We start from the raw sequence: 22,204 nt of genomic DNA on the forward strand, positions 1-22,204 counted from the left end.
CCTTCTTGGCCACCACCCTACCACCAAGATTCAATAAGATCACTCAACAGATTTTCACTCCCTCCTGCAAACAGACAGAGAAAAAGCAATAAAACAAATGATAGAAGGTATATACTGATAGTTTGAATAGACCACTTCCTCAGATGCAGATATTTTGCATAGCCATTGCAAGAAAGTCACAAGTATAGATTAAACGATGGTCGAGTAGATGTGTTTTCTCAATCGATCGTCCTAATGAGACAAATGTCAGAAAAGTGCAGAAGGTCTTTTTCCTGTTCCCCTTCACAAGCAGCTGGTCTTCACGCTCCGTGTGAGCAGAAGTCAAGCAGATGAACTGTGAGTCAGCTACAGTCAGCGAATGATAAACGACGTGATAATAGGGCCCAGTTTAAAAATTAACCACAACTATTAAGGGCTTCGAAACACAGCAAACCATTCTGGGCAACCCTCACAGCCGGCAGTGCCAGTGCCAGGAAGAGAAACTTTGGTGCTTTTTTTCTTCTATCTGTTGCAAGAATCTTTGACAGCCAGTAACTCAGTGTAAGTGTGAACGACCTGAATGTTCTTTTCTGCTGTTATTCCCCCACATTTTCCAACACCTGCGCCAAGCAGAGCAGCCGACGCCGTCGTTAATGGGTTCTGATTCGGCCGTAAATTCCCTCGCTGTCAGTTGAAGTCCTCGGCTAACGACAGCGACCGACCTTTTATAGCCGCAGAGCAGATCCGTCTTGTTTCCCGCTGAAAGGAGGTGAAACGCGGAGGGTGGAGCGCTTGCAGTCTCGTCTCCTCCTCAACCTTTGTCTTCTGTCTTATTCTCGCTTTGTCTCGTGACACCTGCCTCCGTCCTCTCTCTATCCTGCCATGTCCCTCTCTCTCTCTGTCTATGTCTCTCTCTCTGTCTCAGCGGGTGCTTGATGGCACCACGTGTACAGGCCCTCCTTAATCCTGCCGCGGCAGCAGAGACGATCCCGCCTCAGTCCCTGGACACATCACATTTCGGCTCCTTGACTTATCTCGTGTAGCTTTCAGCCAATGATCAATCCTAACGCACTCTCTCTATCCGGGCTTTCCTTCTCCAGACTCTGGCTTCAGCCCAGGATTACCCGCTGATGTGATGCTGAATCCCGAGGCACCAGCTGAGTCGACTGCGGAACTCTGACAGCAACTTCAAACCCACTCCCGCTCTCCGATGTGACAGCGGGTTTCTTGACTCCCCTTCTTGGGTTTTTCGCTCTGTTGGTTGGAATCTAAAGCCATAGCTCATCTGTCACCGAGGGAGGAAAACTCCTTTGCCATCAGGGAGCAGTGAGACCAAAGACACTGGAGTCTAAACTGCAGCTGTTTTGTTGTTCAGTCAAACTGAGCTGTGGCAGCAAAGTCTTCTCATGGACACGTTTTAATGTGAGTCTCTACACAGCATAGATTGTTGTGTCCTGGGACTGAAAGGTTTTTAGCCTTCTTCTACCATCATCACCTGGTTTAAGCTGCCCAGTCCAGAGCAGCGTGCTTTCCAGATGCCGCCATGCCCATCATCAGCAACGCCAACCATGACTTCAGCAACCTGTCGGTCAGCGATGACAGCAGCCTCGACCGCATCTTCACCGAGATCCCTGAGACCGAGACCATCAAGGTACGAATAACGTTCATCACATCATATTAGTGATGAAGTTCTGGAAACAAATTGTATCCAGAAGATATCTGAGATGCAGTTGGTCATTCATTGAAGCTTTTGTTTTGTTTGACCTCTCCAGGGTGTGTACTACCAGAGGGCTCAGTTCATCAAGCGGCCAGAGGACCTGGTGTCGGTCGACCACGGCCTGCTGGCGGTGATCAACGTCGGAGGGAATCGCTACACCTTCCCTTGGAGCACCCTGGAGCAATTCCCCCTCACCCGACTGGGCCGACTCTCCGGCTGCCGGTCCCCCGAGGAAATCGCCAATGTCTGCGACGACTACGACGAAACGTACAAGGAGTTCTTCTTCGACCGCTCGCCGTCCGCCTTCAGGGTCATCCTCAACTTCCTGGCCGCCGGGAAACTGCGCATCCTGCGTGAGATGTGCGTCCTGTCCCTGCACGACGAGCTGACCTACTGGGGCGTGGAGATGACATACATGGAGCGCTGCTGCAAGAGGAAGATGTACACGCGCATCGAGGAGGTGAACGAGCAGGAGCGCCGCGAGGAGGAGTGCCGACAGAGAAACGCCATGCAGCGAGTTCCCGTGGTGGAGACCAACTACCGTAAGGTGATGAACTGGCTGCGAGACACGATGGAGAATCCACAATCTGGTTTACCGGGGAAGATCTTCGCCTGCATGTCGGTGATCATGGTGGTGGTGACTGTTGTCAGCTTGTGCATCAGCACCATGCCCGACCTCAGAGAGGAAGAAGACAGGGTGAGTGAGCCGGAGTGTGCACACGGTACTGTTTCTGCTAAAAGACAAAGTGATCATGAAGTTACAGAGATGCTCATAACTTAAACCTGACAAACTGGATTATCGTCATAACACTTTCCATTGGAAACTAAGGCCAAATTTGACCACATGTTTTTGTACAGTTTGTCCAGAGCACTTATTCTTGTTTTATTCATTTCTGATTTAGGGAGATATTGTAATTCTGCTAAAAACAAACGTCAAAATTCTCAAATTTAAAAACTTGTTGGCTGCACACCCTCTTAAATATCCCTGTGAGATGCTGTTTGTATTTGTGTGTGTGTGTGTGTGTGTGTGTGTGTGTGTGTGTGTGTGTGTGTGTGTGTGTGTGTGTGTGTGTGTGTGTGTGTGTGTGTGTGTGTGTGTGTGTGTGTGTGTGTGTGTGTGTGTGTGTGTGTGTGTGTGTGTGTGTGTGTGTGTGTGTGTGTGAGTGATGGCCCTGGACGTCTACCCTGTGTCTACCCATAGCTGTGCGGGATAATGAAGCCCAAGCTGCTCGCTGAGGCCTGAACTCTCTGTCAGTAAACACTGGGGAATAATGAAACGGTCTCACTGTAGCTTACACAGAAGAGAGATGCACGCACACAGATTTGCACGGAAGTCGACACACTTACAGTTTGGGAAAAGGTCGCGCACGTAGGAACACACACAGAAACGTGCACCGGCAGCCACAAGCCTACACACACATTCACTGTAACAGATGCAGCTCTCTCTGTGTTTCAGTCTCTCTGTTTTCTATTTAGTCGCCAGTTTTCCGTTGCCCTCTAACTCTACTGCAGAATATCTTCTGCTCAGTTATGAATGGTTTCTGCTGATTAAATGAAATTACAAATACAGTTTTTCCTGCAGGCAAAGAATAAATCAATCCATGTACTTGCGTCAGAAAAAGGTTGCCCATATTTCCCCCGTCTGGTTACATAGGTCCTATATATGTGCAGAAAACCCAAGACACTTGTTCAACAGCAAACCCCTGTATTGATTTTGATATGAACAGTCACAGACCATAGAATTCAGGGAGATGGAGGAGAGCAGTAGCTGCAGAATGCTTGATGAGTCGAAAAAAAGGCTTAAGAGAGGATTTAGAGAGCCCTGCCAGGAGGAGTCCGGTCGTCAGGGACAGTCAGAGGAACGCTGATGGAAGAGAGAGAGTGCAGCCGGGGTCTCGAGGAGGCTTGAGACCCTGTTGGACCGGGTGCTGCTACTGGACCTTTTAGAGCTGATCGGCTGCGGCTCAAGAGATAGACAAGGGTAGAGAGGGGTCGTCCGCTAACATGAAGGTCAGTGGTTCAGCTCCTCTGCTTTCTGAAGAGCCCCCTGTGCAAGATCCTGAACCCCAGATTGCCCCTGACAGCTGTAGAAAGGGTGTGATGGGAAAAAAAAGCGCCGTAGATGAAAGCACTGTATGAAAGTGTGCACTTACGGGTGAATGGGACTTGTACTGTAAAGGACTTAGAGTGGTGGATAAGACTAGAAAAACGCTGCATGAAACACATTCGCCATGATCAAAGCAATGGAATCAGATACGGTTGCTATTGCGATTGATATTCTCTGCACTCACTCTCAGCATTTCCAGTGTATTTCCTGTTGTGTAGTATCATCGTTGCATCTCTGAGTGAAAGTAGGAAATTGAGCTTTTCCTGCTTGTGATTCTCTCGAGTAAACACGGCAACAGTGACAAGGAGTGGGAAGTCCCTGCAGGGAAACATCAAGCTGTCCTCAGGGGGGGACCTCAGCTAGCCACACACACACACACACACACACACACACACACATACTTATGATTCTTTATTGATTTGTGGCCGACAAGTGCCATCAGAAAAAAGCTTAGTTTTGTAAAACAATATATATGGTTATCTACATTCTGGTTTGTAATGGCATTGTAGGTGTGTATTTGTGTGTTGGGTTGTGTTTGACATCGTACTGCCTTGTCAGGACAATGGCAATCGCAATGTGTGTATACAATATGTGTCTCCAATGGACGGCCATTGAGGAGCATGTGTGGGACAGTAGAGTCTCCCTGCCTTGTGAGGACTTTTTATATATTGTGATGACAACTGAAGGTTAATTTAAGATGCCTTTATGGAATTAAAGACAAACGTCCCTTTCGAACTCTGTGCATCCTTAATGTTAACAAGTGCATCCACTAGAGGGCGACGCAGAGTGGAACATTTCTGACCTCAACATTAGGGGAACTTGTGACGATCTACCTCTGCGGTGGTTTGTGAGCCATTGCATCATGTGGTTGGTGAATTCTTTGTTGGGATTGTTTCCATCTCTCCTTGCACGTCCTGTTTCTTGGGAAGGAGGACGGTGGCCCTCTCCAAAGGTAAACAAACCCATCTGCTGCTCCCATGTTTTTCCAGTGTTTGCTCCTGAGCCTCACCATCCTCCCATGTTCGGCCACTGAGCTGAATCCTCCGGGTCCGGCGAGCTCGGTGAGGCAGGAGCATCAGAACTCCTGTCATCTTTAATTTACATGGCTCTGCTGTTTGTCTCCGGTCCCCCTTTTGTGCTGGAGTGGGCCGAAACTCCCTCGTCCACTCATCATTCACACGGCTTCTCTGCTGGCCTCGGTTTGGGTTCGGAGTGTGAAGGGAGAGATAAAGTTAGTGGGAGACGGAGGCGGAGAAGGGCAAATAGAGGGTAAGGTCTAAAGATCAACAGACTGAATTAACAAGAGATGAGAGTGACATTCTGATGGAGGTAAACACCATGTGCACATTCCTACAGCCTGATGGGGGTCTACGGGTTTACTAATGCAGCTTCTTATCTGCTGGGAGTGTTGCTGCCAAATCAGCTATAAGTGAATAACCTGACGAAAGAGCTAAATTTAACCTGGATGTTTGTGTTCACCCTGCACACAGCTGTCCTGGGTAGTGACACATGTTTGAAGTTCCAACAAATTGTGCAGATTGAGACGGCTTAGCTTTTCATTTGATGCAATTAAAAGAGATTGCATTGTTCAAAATCAAATTTCATTGATGTCCAATCCACAAATGAAGCTTATAGACTTTATATTTTTGTATGGCTAGTATTTAGAACAAGAAGCTAATCGCCTACAGCTGTTTCATGTCAGTGTCAGTTACACGAGCTATTTAATCAACATTAAGTGTGAGATCAAACCTGGAATTGGCAGATCACCAATATTTAAGGACTTGGATTAGGTCCAGAGAAACTTGTACAGGACATGACTTATATTAAATAAGAATGTAGAATGGCTCTCAGAGCAAAGGCACAGCAGTCCCTCTTGTGAAACCACATTTAAATTCACTAGACACAGATTTGTGCTTTGGATCCGCACCAATTTGCTCGAATAAATATCAGTCCCCCGGCTCGGCCCCCTGATCCGGATCCGCACCAAAATATAACGGGCTCCTCCTGGACTCATACTGCAACGTTCCAATAAGTTTTATGGAAATCCGTGGAGAAGTTTTTGCATAATGCGGCTAACTAACAGAGAGTTACAGCAGGGACTGGAATAACCGTGTGTGTGTGTGTGTGTGTGTGTGTGTGTGTGTGTGCGTGTGTGTGCGTGTGTGTGTGGTGAGGTTCACCTGCCTGTCAGGGGGTGCAGGTGAACTTTGCACAACTCTGAATAACACTGCTTTGTTTCTTCCTCTCCTCCTGATTCCCTCCAGTCTATCTCTATGCAATGTTTTTCTCTTCTGTCCTCAGTTGATCCCTCCTTTCTGTACAGTACATCTGGATGTGCAATACATGGCTGTGAGCTAAATGCTTCGGGGCCGGCCTTTATCTCACGGCTCGGTTTTTTGAAGCCCTCTGATAACTGCTGCATCATTCCTCCATCTCCTGCTGTGGGCGTGTTTCTCTGCTTTGCATGTTTCTTCTGCTCTCTGTGTAAAACTCTGACTGGAGGGAGTCCAGGCAAAGTTTTTGTTTCTTTTATGCTTAAGACACACAACAGCAGTGCTTGGATTGGAGAGAATGTGACATGTGCAGTTTTTCTTAAACTCTCTCTGGAAATCACATTGTTAACCTGTCTGAGTTTACATTTCATTGCTGGTCAGGTTGTAAATATCACCCAAAGATTGTCACTTTCCAAACTGTGTTTCTGAGTATAACTTTGCATAATTTTCTTTCTGCTATTGTCCTTCATTTGCTGCACATGCATCACAGTTCTGGTTCCAGTTCTTTTAATATTCTCACCGGTCGATGGTGTATTTCCAGACGGCCTCCTCAGATTTGCTCCTCTTTTCCTAATTCAGTCGTATTCTGGCCTGGGGAGTAATGGAAGTGAATATTTTATGTCCCTAATGCCATGAACTGGAGTGGGACATGCTGTCCAATTATTACGTCCCTGGACATCAATTCCAAGTAAAGAACAAGAGAGAGAGGAGCAGAGAAAGTGACTGAGAGAGAGAGAGTGAGAGACAGTAGCAGACAGCATGACTTCAGCTCTGGATTGTTAGTTTTAACACGTTTCCTGATCGACTATCCACTCGTTCTCAAGCAGAGACTTGTCAATAATCTTACTGAACCACAGAACCTGTCTGGGTAAGTGATTATTAGGGTGTGTGACTTATCTTTCTATTCAGAGACAAAAAAAGAGAAGAAAGGAGGGTGAGGGAGACGGTTGGAGATAATGTTTTCTCGTGACGTCTGAGGGGACGATAAGGTAATTGTTTACGTATCAGGAGGAGGAAATAAGAGGAGTGTGCTTGGGTTGAGGTGAAGGAGCAGGAGATAACAAGAGGAGGGTGTAAACACTAAACCAGCCATGGATCTTCCTTTCTCTCCTCTCCCTCCCAGTGGAGCTGTTCAAACTTTAAACAGTGAGACCAAGTCCTTGGCACGTGATGAAGAGGGGACACACGTCAAATCAGCAGAACACAAGACATGAAAATGCAATGTACAGTATGTAAGATAGGAATTGCAGTAGCAGAGAACAGGACATGCAGTTTAAGTGAAATAATAATATATAAATAGATATTCCGATGATGATGCCAGTAAAGGAAGTGCCTCAGAAACTGATGATGCTGCCGACTCCGACATCTGCAAGTTCTGCAAATCGATGTCACGCTCCAATAACACGTCGATACAATTCTCTTCTTCTTCATCATCGCTTCAAAACCCCGGTTGTGCTGTCACTTAATAATTCATGCCACTGGTATCCATCCATCTAACCATCCTTTCATCCATTCATCCAATCATCCATTCGTCCATTCATCCATCCATCTCTCTCCATCTCTCCATCCATCCATTCATCCATCCAGTAGGTGTAGCAGGGTTTTCCCGTACTTTCATCTCCTCCTCTGGGATCTGGTGAAGTTTCCAGGCCAGAATGAATACACAATCTTTCGATCACTTCTCGGAGCTCATGACTGTGCGAGTCGTAGATCGAAAAATAAAATCGAACGCTTTGCCTTCCAGCTCAGCTGCCTCTTCAGAGCTACAGTCTGGTATAATGCCTGCCTTACAGTGCTGATGCTGCACCGATCCACCTGTCCACCTCCATCCTCCTCTCACTCGTGAACCAGACCCAGAGAAACTAAAACTTTTTCCACTTAAGGCAGCGACTAACCCTCAACTCGGAGAGAGAACCATGGCCTCAGATATGCGGGTCGCTTCAATTTGAGTGAGCATTATGCAATCCAGGCTCTTCCCAGCATACGATTTTATAATGCATAATGGGATTCACTCCCACACCTGAGATGTGATACTGTAACAGGAGATGCAAAGCGCTGTCAGTGAGGCTTTAAATGACTCAGTTTCTGCCTCTTTATTCACTGAGTCTACTCACAACGTGGTCCGAGCCGTGAAGACAGAGCACCATCATCAATCATAAGCCCTGTGTGTGTGTGCGCGTGTGTGTGTGTTACAGAATCAAGAACGCATTCTTCACGTGCCTCATTTAATCTCCCAGCTCCTTGTTATTTCCAGCCTCTATTAAATGAACGTGAAGGGAACATAAATGTGGGGTTTGCGATGTGTGTTTGGCTCAGCAGGGCGACGCTGTAGCTGCTAGACAGTCAGAGCGACTATAAGTCAAGGAAAGTAAATAAGAGTGTAGTCAGGCTGGTTGCTGTAGAGAAAGAGAACGAGGGAGAGGATGGAGAGACTGAAACAATAATAAATTCAGTCCATAGAGTGGTGGTAAAGCCGCTGGGATATTTACAGTAGATAACTTCATCAGAACTGAGATAATGGGACATAGATAACTTTTATCTTCAGTATACATCAAAGTTATACATTTGTAAATTGCAACTCTCCATTTACGTCTGTATTAAAGAGACAAGGCATTTCTCAGTCTTGCACACCCCCAATTATTTATTTTCACGGTTGAACTATATGCTTATTACCAGACTGTGACTATGCATGCACTTAAAATAAGCATACACAAGCCTTTCCTATACTTTCACGTCTGCAGACTTGCATGCACAGTTGTTTTTAACCGCAGCAGTGTCGAGTAGATTCTCTGCCTATTACAGCCTATCTGGTCATGAGCTGTGTTCCCGTTCCTGTGATGTGCTGCATGGCTGCCAAGTGGGATTATGGAGGAGAACAGCGGAGCATGAGATGTTTATCCTGTCCGTGCCGGGACAGGATTCAACTGCACAGTCACACAAAGCCCAACGAAGTCGAGTTTGGCTTGTGAGATCTAAACATGTGACACCGGAGAGCGTACTGTACTGTTAGCTGGAGACAGAGGGGAGGACTTTTATAGTTTGCACATTATGAAGATGATGAAAAATCGATATTTATTTCCAACACTCTGGTTCCCTTCTCTCAGTTTCCTACTTTAGTTTCTACTTGTTTGCACCGACAGCTCCTTGTTTATTCTGCTCTCAGCCTTTGGGACATGGACCAAACCAAAAAGTCAGAGTCAAACGTTTATGAAGGTAAACAAAGGTAATTTATTTCATTGGACTAAAGATCAGAGGGTTGAACGTGCACAAGATGTCCAAGATAAAAAAAACTTATGGAGCTTGCATCTACAGACAAACCAGTGGTGAATTCTATATATTCTATATATTGTGTTTGAACTGGATTCTTTATTTGCCAAGTAAAAACCTGTTTACCTGGTCAACAAAGTTTGGTTGTACAGGATCTGGTCTTGAAATACAGACACTGAAAACAGACAGTGTTCGAGAAGCAGGCACATAACAAGCAATCTTAGTTTAATATAATGAGTCGCTACATCTTGCTTCTCAAGGGCAGATCAGCAAACAATGAAAACTCGCCTGAGGCTGAATTAATTTGTCATTTATTTTTGCCCAAATACAACAACACAGCCGTTGTGTACACGTATTTAAACTCAATTTAATGCCCTATTGATCACACTTAATATTCTATAGTGCTGTTGAGTTTCATGGTGGCGTCCCCTGACAAAGAGTTATCTCTAATATAAAGAATTTACTTGACTGAGACGGCGAAACCAAAAGAAAGGAAATAGTGATTCATTCAGTGAACATTTTCCCGCAGACACAAACAAAAATGTGCTGATTGTTGAATTGGAAGCTCACAATTTGAACAAGAACATTACTGCCGCAGAACAAGTCGCTGTGTACGTTACTATAAACTTTGTGCTCAGATTTTAAACTTATTACAAAACAGTACATTAGAAACCATCCATCCATGTCTCATTGACTAACATGGAGGAGGCAGATATTATGGTCTGTACTGAAGCCCACAGTGGTGATAAATACGCTTTGGCTTCACTTATCAGGAGCTGTGTTATGTTGTCTATCTTTATAAACAGTCTAGTGTGTGTGAGTGGGACATGAGACCCCACAGTGGACACAGCTGGACAGGTGAGGGTGACACAGGGAAAAGAAAAAACACACACTGTGCACAAAATACACACATGCAAACACAAAACAAACACACCATCCGCTCTGGCCCCTGGGATTATATCCGCCCCAGCAGGGTCGCCCCCCCGGTCACTGCAGTTCATCAGAATCCAATTCTCCTCCGAGCTGTCGAGGAATCAAACAGCCGCCCTTCACACTGCTGCTGCACCCGGAGGTCAAACGCACCCCATACCTCCTCATAGCAGCAAAACCTGCAGCAGATGTGTGTGTGTGTGTGTGTGTGTGTGTGTGTGTGTGTGTGTGTGTGTGTGTGTGTGTGTATGTGTGTGTGTGTGTGTGTGTGTGTGTGCATTCTTTCTCTTTCAATCCAATGCGAACAAAGTTTGTTTATTGCTTGCATAACCTTGTGAGAGTGAAAGCGGATGTTGCCCTCTCTCTCTCTGTCTCTCTTTCTCTCTATGTGTGTGTCTGTGTGTGTCTGTGTGTGTGTGTGTCCATGTGTGTGCACTACATCACTACAGCAACCTTGATTTTACACCACACTTAACATTATTGAATGAGAAACTAGGAGAACGACACTAAGCAGCTTTTGTAGCTTTTGTCAGAGCAAATTGAAGGTTTCATTTAAAGTGTTAAGTAAGTTTGTGTGTCTTGTGTGTGTGTGTGGGGGGGGGGATGGATGGGTTCCTGCACAAAATCTATTTTGCGAAATGATTTTTGAGGTTTTATAACGATGCACGACAATTTCTAATCCCATGTCCGATTAAATAATCCTGAAACAAAGACCCGAACAAACTGGATAGTGAAGCCTTCAATGTGTGTGTGTTTGTGTGTGTGTGTGTGTGTGTGTGTGTGTGTGTGTGTGTGTACGTGCAGCATCCTGACAGATGGAGAATAGAGACTTATGGGGTGTGCAGGGATCCCCATGCCTCATATGTCACCTCATCTTTTCCTCATCAACCGATCTTGTAATCCCCCCCCGCTCCTCTATCCTTCCACACCACTTACCCACCCACTCTCTTTTCATTTGTCCTCTCCTCTCGTCCGTCGGGCCTGTCGTACCGCACCTTCCCTCTTTCATTTCTCTCCATTAAGGTGTTTGTGCGTGAACAAGCTGTTGGTCTGTGTTGGTGATGGGGGGGGCTTGGCAGCTTCTCGCATGGAGATGAAACTGGTCGGCTCGGCTCTCCCACTCATGTCTGTGTTGTGGTGCTCGGTGAATGGAGTCAGTGGACAGAACAGACTGGTTGTCTGCAGCTCTTTTATTATTATAGATCACAGCTCGACCGATGGCTGCGTCTGATTGCCAATTTAACATTTTTATTTTACAGAATAAACAATGCATTCGTCTCTACATTTAACAAAATATTAGTTTATTTGTTTTATTCAAGTTCTATACACTTGGTTGTATTTGTGTTGTCTTTTTATTTAAAGTTAATGTTCAAACTTGAACTTCTTCATAGAGGTTTGATAAACAACATCTTTGGAATAATTTTCACTTTTTAAAATATGTATATATCAGCCAATATATTGTCATCAATGTTTCACTCCCTTATTTAACTTCCCCATTTAATCGGCCTTAACCCGCAGAAATCTATCGGTCGGTCTCTATATGAATTCTTGAAAATGACTGGTTGGAAACACACGGAACTACATGCTGTATCCTGTGTGTGTTTGTGCGTACATGCAGATATCAGCTTTCAGGAGAACAGCCCGATGATGAATGGAGGTGTCACGTTATACAAGCTCTTCAATAACCCATGACTAGTGAACACGGCACTCCATGTGCAGTGTTTCAGGAAGTGTCCGGTGCTGTGGCGTTCAACCGCGTCCTGTTTCCTTGTCTTCCCGTGTCTGTCTCCGTCACGTCTCTCCCCTTGCCTCAATTCTTCTTGAGAAGCTTTTAAAAGTGAGCGGAAGGTCAGCGCCTCAGTGGTGCAGTGCATGTTCATGGTCCGCTGCAAGGTGAAGTGGATTGATGGGCTGAATCTTTACTTTTGTTCCCCTTATCCAAAACCTCTGGATCCGGAGGGATTGCTGAATCATCATTTTTTTTACCTCTTTCACCCAAGAGAGAGATTAAAAAAGAGAGAGATGAAGAGGCAGCTGAGAATAGAGGTATAGAATGACAGGCAAAGTAAAAACCAAACACCCCGGAGCACTCCTGTAAGGACGGTTACCAAACTGCACTGGTTCGAAAACCACCCGACCTCGTGTCACTCGTGGAACCGTGTGGGAGGAGTCGTTATAACCAGCCGGAGACAGTGAGATATGAAGCTTGATTCAAAACCACATGTATAGAAAAAAACACATTTATAATTCAGTGCTCTAGAAGCTTTCTCTTGTCCAACAATAAAGAGAAACATTTACACTTCTAACAGAGTGACCTCTCTGTTGAAGCCTGTCTGGTGCCGGTGGATGAGAAGCTGTCAACGAGACGGTAAAACTCCACCGGCGCTGGCAACACGGCGAGAAGCAGCCGAGCAGCAGTCACGCCTGAGTGATAATAATTAAATCAAACCATGTGCTTTGCTTCAATCCAGATTAAGAATGAAAACGAAACACATGCACAGTGTGAGCGTGTAATGTGTTTTCTGTGTTAGGAAATATGTATATTGAAGTGCCACATAAGTGAAAGACAGAGACATACTATGATTTAATGTACGTAGCCAATAGTATTAAATAATGTAACACACTGGACATATTTATGCATATAACCAGTTTATGCAGAGAGTGGAAACCATGTATATGTAGGCTACAGCAGAGGCATAGCCAACCATAAGTGTGTCAGTATATGTATCATTTAATACACGATAATGTTAAATCGACCAAAATACTATTCTTCTCAAACACAAATTTCAGGCTTTTCTTGTTTCTGCCATTGCTCGTATTCCTTCTTGTCTATTTTCTCCCTCCTGGTATAAAAATGTCACAGGTCACATATTAAATTCCAGTCGGGTCATATCCAGCTGACTTTGGCTCAGTTCCATTATTTCTCACTGTACTCATTGAGCTGAAATGTCAAAAGTGTCAAGAAGTTCAGCTCTGCAGTGAAAATGTTTTGGATTTTCGTCCAAGATATAAAGATGCTTTCACCTCGTTGAAAATGTTTTTGATCCCAAACATACCTTCTTACTTACGCTTCACAATGTGTCACAACTTATGAAATGTAAAAAACAACAAAGACACACTAATGTTCTTGGAAAATCATGTAAATCTCCAGTAGGTTAGAGTAGTTTAACAAAGTTCATCTACATGTTCTTATGAAATATGTGTTGGACAACAGGTAACTTCTCTAGCTGCTGAAGTGACCGCTAACAAACTAACCTGCAGCATGAGTCAGTCCCAGACTATAGGGTCCCTACAAACACGGTATAGACCATAAACCCTGCCTCCTCCATGTTATTGCATGGGACATGGGCCATAGTAAGTGATAGTAGATTATACATTTTTCTAAATTTTTTTGTCATTGTAGGTAGGTCTTATCACACTGATCCTCGTCAAAGTCTTAACTCTACAGATAAGTTAGCTTTTTAATAATTTGCAATTTTGATGCTATGAAAAACAGGATGAATCCTCAGTATTGACAAGTGTAACCAGAGTTGCCAGATGTACGATAATTATCATATTTTTATGTATGATGGGCACGTGACATGACTGCTTTTGAACCACATTCCGAGCAATGTTTCAAAACAACTGCAGCTCGGAATCCCGACACAACACAATCTCAGTAATGAGCGTCCCACCCCTACTCTGGTCATGTTTGATAATTTTCCTCTAAATATGATCATTTTAAGCTTCTGGTACGATCATCTGTTGTTTAGCTAAAACTGTGTCAGATTTCTCCAGCTTCAAAGTAACTACACTTTTAGTTAGTTTAGAGCCTGAGTTATATAGTCGTATAGTCAACTTAGCAACGACCTTCTTTATGGACATTTCAGCCAGAGATCTTCTGGACTTACAATTCAGATTTTGACAACAAATGATTATAATGTCCAATGTGCAATTAAAAGCACTTTAGACAGTTGCTGCAGGACCTTTTCTGTATGAGTCCTTAATTGATTCATTTTTCAGATTAGTCTGTGTAATTGTCTTGTGGTTTGTTCATCAGATTGATTTGTGCACAGCTTTTGTGACGTGTGACCACTTTATCCAACAACGCAATAATGATAGATGTTTCCCATGTGGCGACTTTAAATGTCCCCTCGCTGCAGTCTTTGTCTTAATTTGACATTGAGATGTGTTAATACGGACGATAATGTGAATCCCTGTGTGTGACAGCTGCTGGGGTGAAGAGAGTCGCTGGTGAAATGAGCTGTCACTGGCAATAGTTCCAGAGAGAGTTGTACAGAGGAGATAAGGTCAGGGATATAGTGGGTATTTATTGTGTGTGTGTGTGTGTGTGTGTGTGTGTGTGTGTGTGTGTGTGTGTGTGTGTGTGTGTGTGTGTGTGTGTGTGTGTGTGTGTGTGTGTGTGTGTGTGTGTGTGTGTGTGTGTGTGTGAGAGAGAGCCAGAAGTAGAAGCTTCTAGCTTTAACAAATGGCCTATCGCTCTGAGGTTGAAAATGGTGTTGCAAAGCCCTGATGGACCTAAAGTCAGCACGGCAGAGAGAGAGAGAGAGAGAGAAAGCAGAGGGTGAGGTGGAGAATACATAAGAGGGGGGGTAGGCTGCACACCAGAGACATAACATGTGAAATGTGGGGAGAAGGTGTCGGGACAGACAACGGCCGTAAAGTCTCAGCAGGACTGGACATCGGAGAAGAAGAAACACAAGGAAGGCACGCAAGCTTACGGAGGAGGAGAGGTGTTAGATTTAATATCGGGGTGAAAGGCTGAAGAGGTGATTTCTCAAGGAGGAGACAGATTCAAACTATTGGATGTGTCGTCTCTCTGTGTGTGTAGTGTGTGTGTCCGCGGCTTGAGAGGAAAACATCCTCCAGTCAGTCCTTCAGACCTCTGGAGAAATCATGGATTATTTGGATTAAGCTTTTGTGGTTCCACTTTTCACTGTGTGGGCTGCTGCTGCTGCACCGCTGCTCTGGACCTACATGCAATTGTTAAAGTATATGTTCCATAGTGGAAGTTGACACTTTCTTCCTTCAACTGTTTGTGTTGGTCACTTGTAATGGATCGTGATTGTTCATTGCTTTTTCCTGCGTAATGTGAATACGAATGTGAATGTTTAAGAACCTGATATGAAGCACAGCTAAAGGTGGAAAACACAACACGCATCCCCTTTAATAAATCTTGTATATCACCTGAAAGCCTTTTTACTGCTGAACGCCATAAAAAAAGCACTCAAAAATACCCTCTGATAAAAATGTAGCCACTGTGGAAAATAACCCACTTTGTATCAAACAAGTACAAAGTGGCTGCCACAGTGATGGGCCCTTTATTACAATCTCTATTCCTGCAATTCACAGAAGTCCTATAGCTTTTCCTTTGATACTGAGTAAATCAGACTGAATATTAAGGAGTTTTGCATAAAATGCTCCAGAATCCACAAATCTTTGTTTTATCTACTAATGGGTTTGTTTTGTCTATGAATAACTTTGACATCGTATGGACTAGAATTTGTATTTGTTTCAGTAAATAAACTAACTGACTAAATAACTAACATGGTAATTTCCACTGGATGGATTCCTGAATTCAAAGCAAACATGGGGCCTTGAGTTTTATTCTAAACATGATGTATCTTTAATCACAAGTTAGATAAAGCTGATATAGGAAAACTAATATTCCAAGAAGGACTTTGAATTCAATCTCATTGACACAACATATTTCGTTTTGATATTCCGACTCTGACCTGATTCAAAAACATTATTGGATTAAGAGATGTGGGACGTGCATTCTTTGGACATGTGCACTTAGAGTGTGGATCTCCATTTAGGGTTTTATGGTTGTATGCAACACACAGCCTCTTGCTTGTGATAATACATTTAAAATAAATGCATTCCTCTTTCAGGTCAGAAACACATTTTTGTCTCGTTCTGAAAGAATTGGATATTATCCCATAACACAATAAAGCTGGGGTCTGCTTCGTGGACCTGCCTGCAGCATAGTTTGCAAAGTGCATCTTTTTGTTCCATGTCAGACTTTTAATATCCAAACCGCGTCCAGGAAACAGAAATTGCCTTTTAGGTGCGAGATCGTCTATTTGTCTTTGCTGGTCGAGGTCCTTCCCCTGTCTGGATTTATCTTGTTCTGAGTCATGTCCTCTCTCCTCCATGTTTGTTTGTGTTGCTGCCATACAAATTCCCTGCCTGCATCCGCGCTGTGTGGAAGATCACAAGGCATACTCCGAATAACAAAAAATATGGATTCTAAGGGACGTCAGCGTATGATATGAAATGATGAATGCGTTCCCGTCGTTACATGATGCACATCGTCTTAATGCTCAGCCCTATGCATCACTGCAGGAATGAAGTGAAAAGGGTCAGAGTCAAAGTGGGCTGAGGGGACAGGACAAGACACAAGTATGAAAGATGTATGATGCGTAGAAAAAAAACTGTAAAGGTTGTGTTTCTCTTCGAGGAACACTGAATGAATGAGGGATTTAAACAGGAGAAAGAGAGCGATGTGAGAATGAAGGATGAGAGGGAGGGAGTCCGGAGAGGGTGATGGAGGAGGAAACAGAATGAGTGATGAGAAGGTGGAGGAGGAGGAGGAGGAGGAGAAAGGAGAGGGTGGCAGAGAGGGAAAAGAGGGATGAGAGGGAAGGAGAACAGATGAGACGGGGTGTGAAGACAGGAGATAAATGAGGAGCGTGAACAATGAGGAAAGTGGAGAAAATGCAGAGGAGCTAATGATACGAGAGGCTGAAGGAATACACAAGTATGTCCGACTTAATATAAAATCACATGGTCGCATATCCAGCATTATATCGTAATTTTACCTAAAATAAGGGGGAAATTCGGTTGTTTTACTCGTATAAATATGAAAAGAGCAAAATAACTTTCTCGATCTGCCCGAGAAACCCTCGTCCTGCACAGAGAAACTGATGGATTGTCTTCAGAGTAGCTGAAGGGAGATTCTGAGTTCATACGTTAACAGCCCTGTCGTCCGTGGCTGCTGCAGCCAGACGATCCAGAGATGGACAACGCCGGAGGATGTTTTCCTCCCGAGAAAGAAAACGACAACATCGGCTGTTTCAGCAAACGTCCGATAATGAAAAATGTGACTTCAAGTGACAAAGAGTTCTAGTGGCTCTTATGACTCTTTTCCAGCAGCAGCCGAGGAGGAAGTAAAGTGAGGAGGTTGGAGTGGATGTTCACGTCAACAAAACAAAAAGCAATTTAGTTTTTGTAACTTTGGATGCTTTTACATTGTCTTCTTCGGATTTTTCTGTTTAGTCCGACCCTAAGTAGAAGATTTGAAAGGTTCTTCAGACACGCATCAGATCAACAAACCCAAATTCCATCCGAACTAAAAAGGTGGTCTCGGTTTTTGCAATGTGAATATATATATTTTTGAATAGTTCGGACTTTACCATATACAGGAAGTTGTGGCAGCATTCAACAATGGAAGACCGGATTACTTGTGGTCTTCACCTAACAACAAGGATGTTCATTAGTTCATCTGCCCTTTATTCAAAATAATTAGCAAACACAATAGACATATTGACAACACGCCAATGTCAGAATACTCCTCTGTTTACAAACCAATCAATAAGTAGACGCAGCCCACATAGGTGATGCAAAAGGACGTAAATATGTGTCATACAAAAATATTTCACTCTATTATAGTTTAAAATCTAAACTATATTCCAAACACAGTTTTTGAAGCCCATCTTTCAAAGTTAATGCATTCAGTGCCCTTTGTTCAATAGCTGCTGCTGCTCGATACACCAATTAAATCATAAAGTTTTCTTGTAATGTAGATAAGTGCTTATATGTAAATCTTTTGGAGTGGGATTTGAAAGTGTGAGGAGGTTGGAACAAAAGCCCAAAAAAGAAGAAGCGAGCGTCGGAGCTTGATGCTGGCGTGGGACCGAGCTTTGAAGAAGTGGGTCAGTTAGCAGCAGGGTTCTCTGCTCCCGTGTATCATCACGTTGGCTTTTTTATTGTTGCATTGCTCTTCCCTGACACTGTAGTTAGAGGGCACGCAGGCCTGATTGCTTCCTGTCACCGCTCCCACTGAGCGTCCTATTAATCTTTGGGACCCGCTCTAATGAAATAATTGATTGATCGTGTCAGTGTATTATCTATCAGTGCTGCTGCAGTAGCTTTAGCATACTGAGCGAGTGCAGCTCATGATTTATTGATGATTATCGAGGGTGATTATCTGACCTCAGGATTTTTGTCTTCTCCCCATCTCTCCGTGCCTTCCTCCCCATCTGTCTTGTTTCCTGTCACATTCCTGCCCATGTCCTCACTTTCGCTGTCTCTCCACTCCTCCACCTCTCCCCCGCCCCCCCTCCGTCTTCCCTCTCTTCCTCAGGGCGAGTGTTCCTCCAAGTGCTACAACATGTTCATCATAGAGACGGTGTGTGTGGCCTGGTTTTCCCTGGAGTTTGTCCTGCGCTTCATTCAGGCTCCCAGCAAGCTGGACTTCCTCCGCGGGCCACTCAACATCATCGACGCCATGGCCATCCTTCCCTACTACGTGTCGCTGGTGGTGAGTGAGGAGGACCCTGACCTGGAGCATGAGCGGCCAGGAGGAGGTAAGGGCTACTTAGACAAGCTTAGCCTGGTGCTGAGGATCCTGCGGGCGCTGAGGATCCTCTACGTGATGCGCTTGGCCCGCCACTCGCTCGGCCTGCAGACGCTCGGGCTGACGGTCAGGCGCAGCACCCGGGAGTTCGGCCTCCTCCTGCTTTTCCTCTGCGTGGCCGTCACCCTCTTTTCCCCGCTGGTCCACTTGGCCGAGAGCGAGCTCACGGGCACCCATGACTTCAGCAGCATCCCCGCCTCCTACTGGTGGGCCATTATCTCCATGACAACCGTGGGCTACGGCGATATGGTACCGAGGTCCATTCCAGGGCAGGTGGTAGCGCTGAGCAGCATCCTCAGTGGGATCCTCATCATGGCCTTCCCTGCTACCTCCATATTCCACATGTTCTCTCGCTCCTACCAAGAGCTCAAGATGGAGCATGACCGATTGTTTAAGGAAGAGTGCGCGGCTGCCGCAGCTGCTGCTGCCGCCGCCTCCGGGGATCTGCCGGAGGCGGCGGGCGAGGGCGGGGTTGGGGCCTCAGCTCCACCTGGTCTGGGATCACATCTAGACAAGCAGACTGTGCACTCACTGGAGTCGCTGGCTCTGCTGGGGAAAGGTGCCGAAGCTGCAGGAAATAACAACCACAGCCTTCCAGCAGCTGCTTTCTGAGCCGCGCTCGCACTGACTGACTGAATCCAAAGCTTCGAAGAACATACGCGTCCCTTAATCTCTATCTTATACACTGTAAAACTACTGCAAATGACTACTGCTCCGAATGCCTCACTCCCCGCGTGGCTATGAAGCATCTGTGTTGCATTGGATAAGAGGAGATTACACACATACAGCATTTGCTTTGCTCTTCATCTGATGATAGGGAGCACAAGTGTGCACACCGCTGACTGCACAGAAACTGAAAGACATGAAACCCTTTAAATTGGACGGTTCAGTCTGTCTGACCAGAAAGCCTCCGCAGCAATATTATTAACTGGTTGCTTCCATAAACATGCAATAGTCAGTCCAAAGTTGCTTTTCCTTCCACTGTGAAAATACCTAAAAGCCCAACTGCAACAGTTCAGTTTTATTCACATTACTTTTTAATATGTTGCCTGCAGTATGACCTGAAAATGTGTCTCTACTGTCTATTCTACTTTTCTGCCATGAATACAAAGAAGTGCTCCTCTTTTAGTTTATTTTCTGAGAAGCTTGAAGCCATGTTCTGAGAAGAAACGTTAACAAACAAATAGTTTTGTCTCTTAAAAGACGTATATCCATCGCTCCTTTATGTATCTCCTGTGTGCGTGGACTCTCTGCTGTGAACTCCAGGTAAACTGAGCGAGGATGCTGCAGACGCTGTGATCCAGACTGTTTTTGTTTTTTAAATCAGTTTAGGAGGAAATGAAGGGATGGAGCGAGCGAGAGAGAGGGCGAGAGAGAGAGAAAGATAGAGAGCATTTGAGGGTGTGTGAGTGAGAGAGAGAATGAGCGCTGACAACCATGAAATGTACTTTGCAATGCTTCAAATAAAAGCTCTCCTGGTAATATGAGAGAAATCCATTTTCTTGGCTGAAGTTTTTTCAGATTTAGGTATAATCTCTTTGGCCAGGATGCTCAATCAGAGTCCTACCGCCAGACATTTTCATTTCTGAGAGGAGAAGAAATTAAAACAGCCGCCTCACTCAGACACACGCAGAAAAGCATGATGTGAACAACACTTCTGTGACAATCCCCTTCTTACATCACCTCCTGGTTTTCATCTGAACAATTACACCACTGTGGAAAGATGCCACGGCTCTGCACATCTTTTTTTTTTTTTTTTTTTTTAGACAGGGATCTCCCTCTAATGCGGTGCAGCTATAATCTCTGTCCAACGTTACATCTTCAGTACGAATCAATCCTCTCATCCGCTGTCAAATCCTGGGGTGGCCTCCAAAACGGCCCGGGGTCATGCTCCCTTTTCTCAGGAGAGTGGTCCAAGAAGGATGTGGAGGCATGCAGGGACGTGCCAGATGTGGATGTAATCTAGATTAAAGTTGGATTTAAAAGCCCCACAGGCAAACGGGTTTCTGCCTGAAACTCGACTTCATCCAGTTGCTTTAAATTTTCTTGCCCTGTTTTTTCTTTCTCTTCAGAATCCGCTGTAATTCTAGGGCCGTCGTCGCTTGGGGCATATATCGCCCATAAGGAAGCGGCTGTGGCCCCAGATGGATTCATAGGTACTGTGGAATTTGTACTTCAGCTTTATTGTATTAGTCTGAATGCAGCAAACAAAGTTTACATTGAGAGATGTGATGGATTTCAAAGTCTAAGGCTTTTTATCCATCTGCATACCAATGTGATTTCAGCTGTTGTTTGGTGTCAGTCAAAATAACACATTTATTCATTGATACTGCACAAAGGATAACGTCTAACAGGGTGTTTTCATTACTCTTGTTTTTATTACTTGTTTGGCATTTTGTTAAATGTCTCCTGCAGAGTTACGTGAGAGGACTGACACCGACTCTAAAGCCTGCAGCTACATGTGAAACTAGAGCCTGGAGGGAAATGGACGAGGAATTGAAACGATTGTCTCCAAACTGCAAACTGTGTTTTTCCAGACATTTGTCTAGTGTCTGATATCTCTCTCCGAACAAATGAGGCTGACATCACGAGGCTATTAAGACACATCACTAACCGACAATAACTCCAAACCGGATTACAAAAACACTTAGATGCCACCGGGAAGAGTTGGTTATTGTTTTTCCATTCAAACCAAAAGTAGGAGATGTTATTTTTATATTAAGATAAAGCTTTTGCACACACATACACAAAGACTAACACTTTCTTCTACAAACACACACTCAACCTCATACTTCTATCTCAGTGTGGACACTTTTTATCATACTGCATTTCTTAGCCCCTTACCTTAACCATCATAACTAAATGCCTTATCTTTATCCTAACCCTTGCTTCAACCTTATTCTAACCCCAACCCAAAGGAGACGCAGGTCAGAAAGTGAGAACCGGTCCTCACAAAGATGTTTGGACAAGACAGGTACACACACACACAAACACACATAACACACACACAGACACACACAGTAGTGTCTCCAATAAGACCTTGACCTAACCTTAACCTAACTTAACTAATGGGGACCTGCTTTTTGTCCCCATAAGTTAATTATAAACTCCAATGTGACTGCGTAATCAGACTTAGGTCCCCACAACAAGCAATTCCTATCTCTCTCACACACACACAAACATGCAGGTTGTTTCCTGGATCACGTTGGGGGGGGGGGGGGGGATCTAGTTTCCTGCGGCTCTTGCATCCTTCACTTAGGACCTTGTCTGCAGGCACATACAGACGCCTG

The 22,204-nt window shown here is 44.7% G+C and overlaps 1 protein-coding gene across 1 annotated transcript; it reads left to right on the forward strand.

Moving 5' to 3' along the window:
• The first annotated feature begins 1,280 nt into the window (after positions 1-1,280).
• Positions 1,281-20,411, forward strand: kcng4a (potassium voltage-gated channel, subfamily G, member 4a). Its single transcript, XM_061076878.1, has 3 exons — positions 1,281-1,630; positions 1,752-2,393; positions 18,642-20,411. Exons 1-3 carry the CDS (start codon positions 1,523-1,525, stop codon positions 19,524-19,526), a joined length of 1,635 nt encoding a protein of 544 aa, XP_060932861.1. The 5' UTR covers positions 1,281-1,522; the 3' UTR covers positions 19,527-20,411.
• Positions 20,412-22,204: the final 1,793 nt, after the last annotated feature.

This window comes from Limanda limanda, chromosome 8 (assembly GCF_963576545.1).
Source record: "Limanda limanda chromosome 8, fLimLim1.1, whole genome shotgun sequence".
Lineage (NCBI taxonomy): Eukaryota > Metazoa > Chordata > Actinopteri > Pleuronectiformes > Pleuronectidae > Limanda > Limanda limanda.

Excerpts from the sequence above, each read along its gene's own strand:
- kcng4a (XM_061076878.1), top strand. The coding sequence starts at position 1,523 with ATGCCCATCATCAGCAACGCCAACCATGACTTCAGCAACCTGTCGGTC. Across the intron at positions 1,631-1,751 it reads CTGAGACCGAGACCATCAAG|GGTGTGTACTACCAGAGGGC; the intron begins GTACGAATAACG and ends TGACCTCTCCAG. Across the intron at positions 2,394-18,641 it reads TCAGAGAGGAAGAAGACAGG|GGCGAGTGTTCCTCCAAGTG; the intron begins GTGAGTGAGCCG and ends TCTCTTCCTCAG.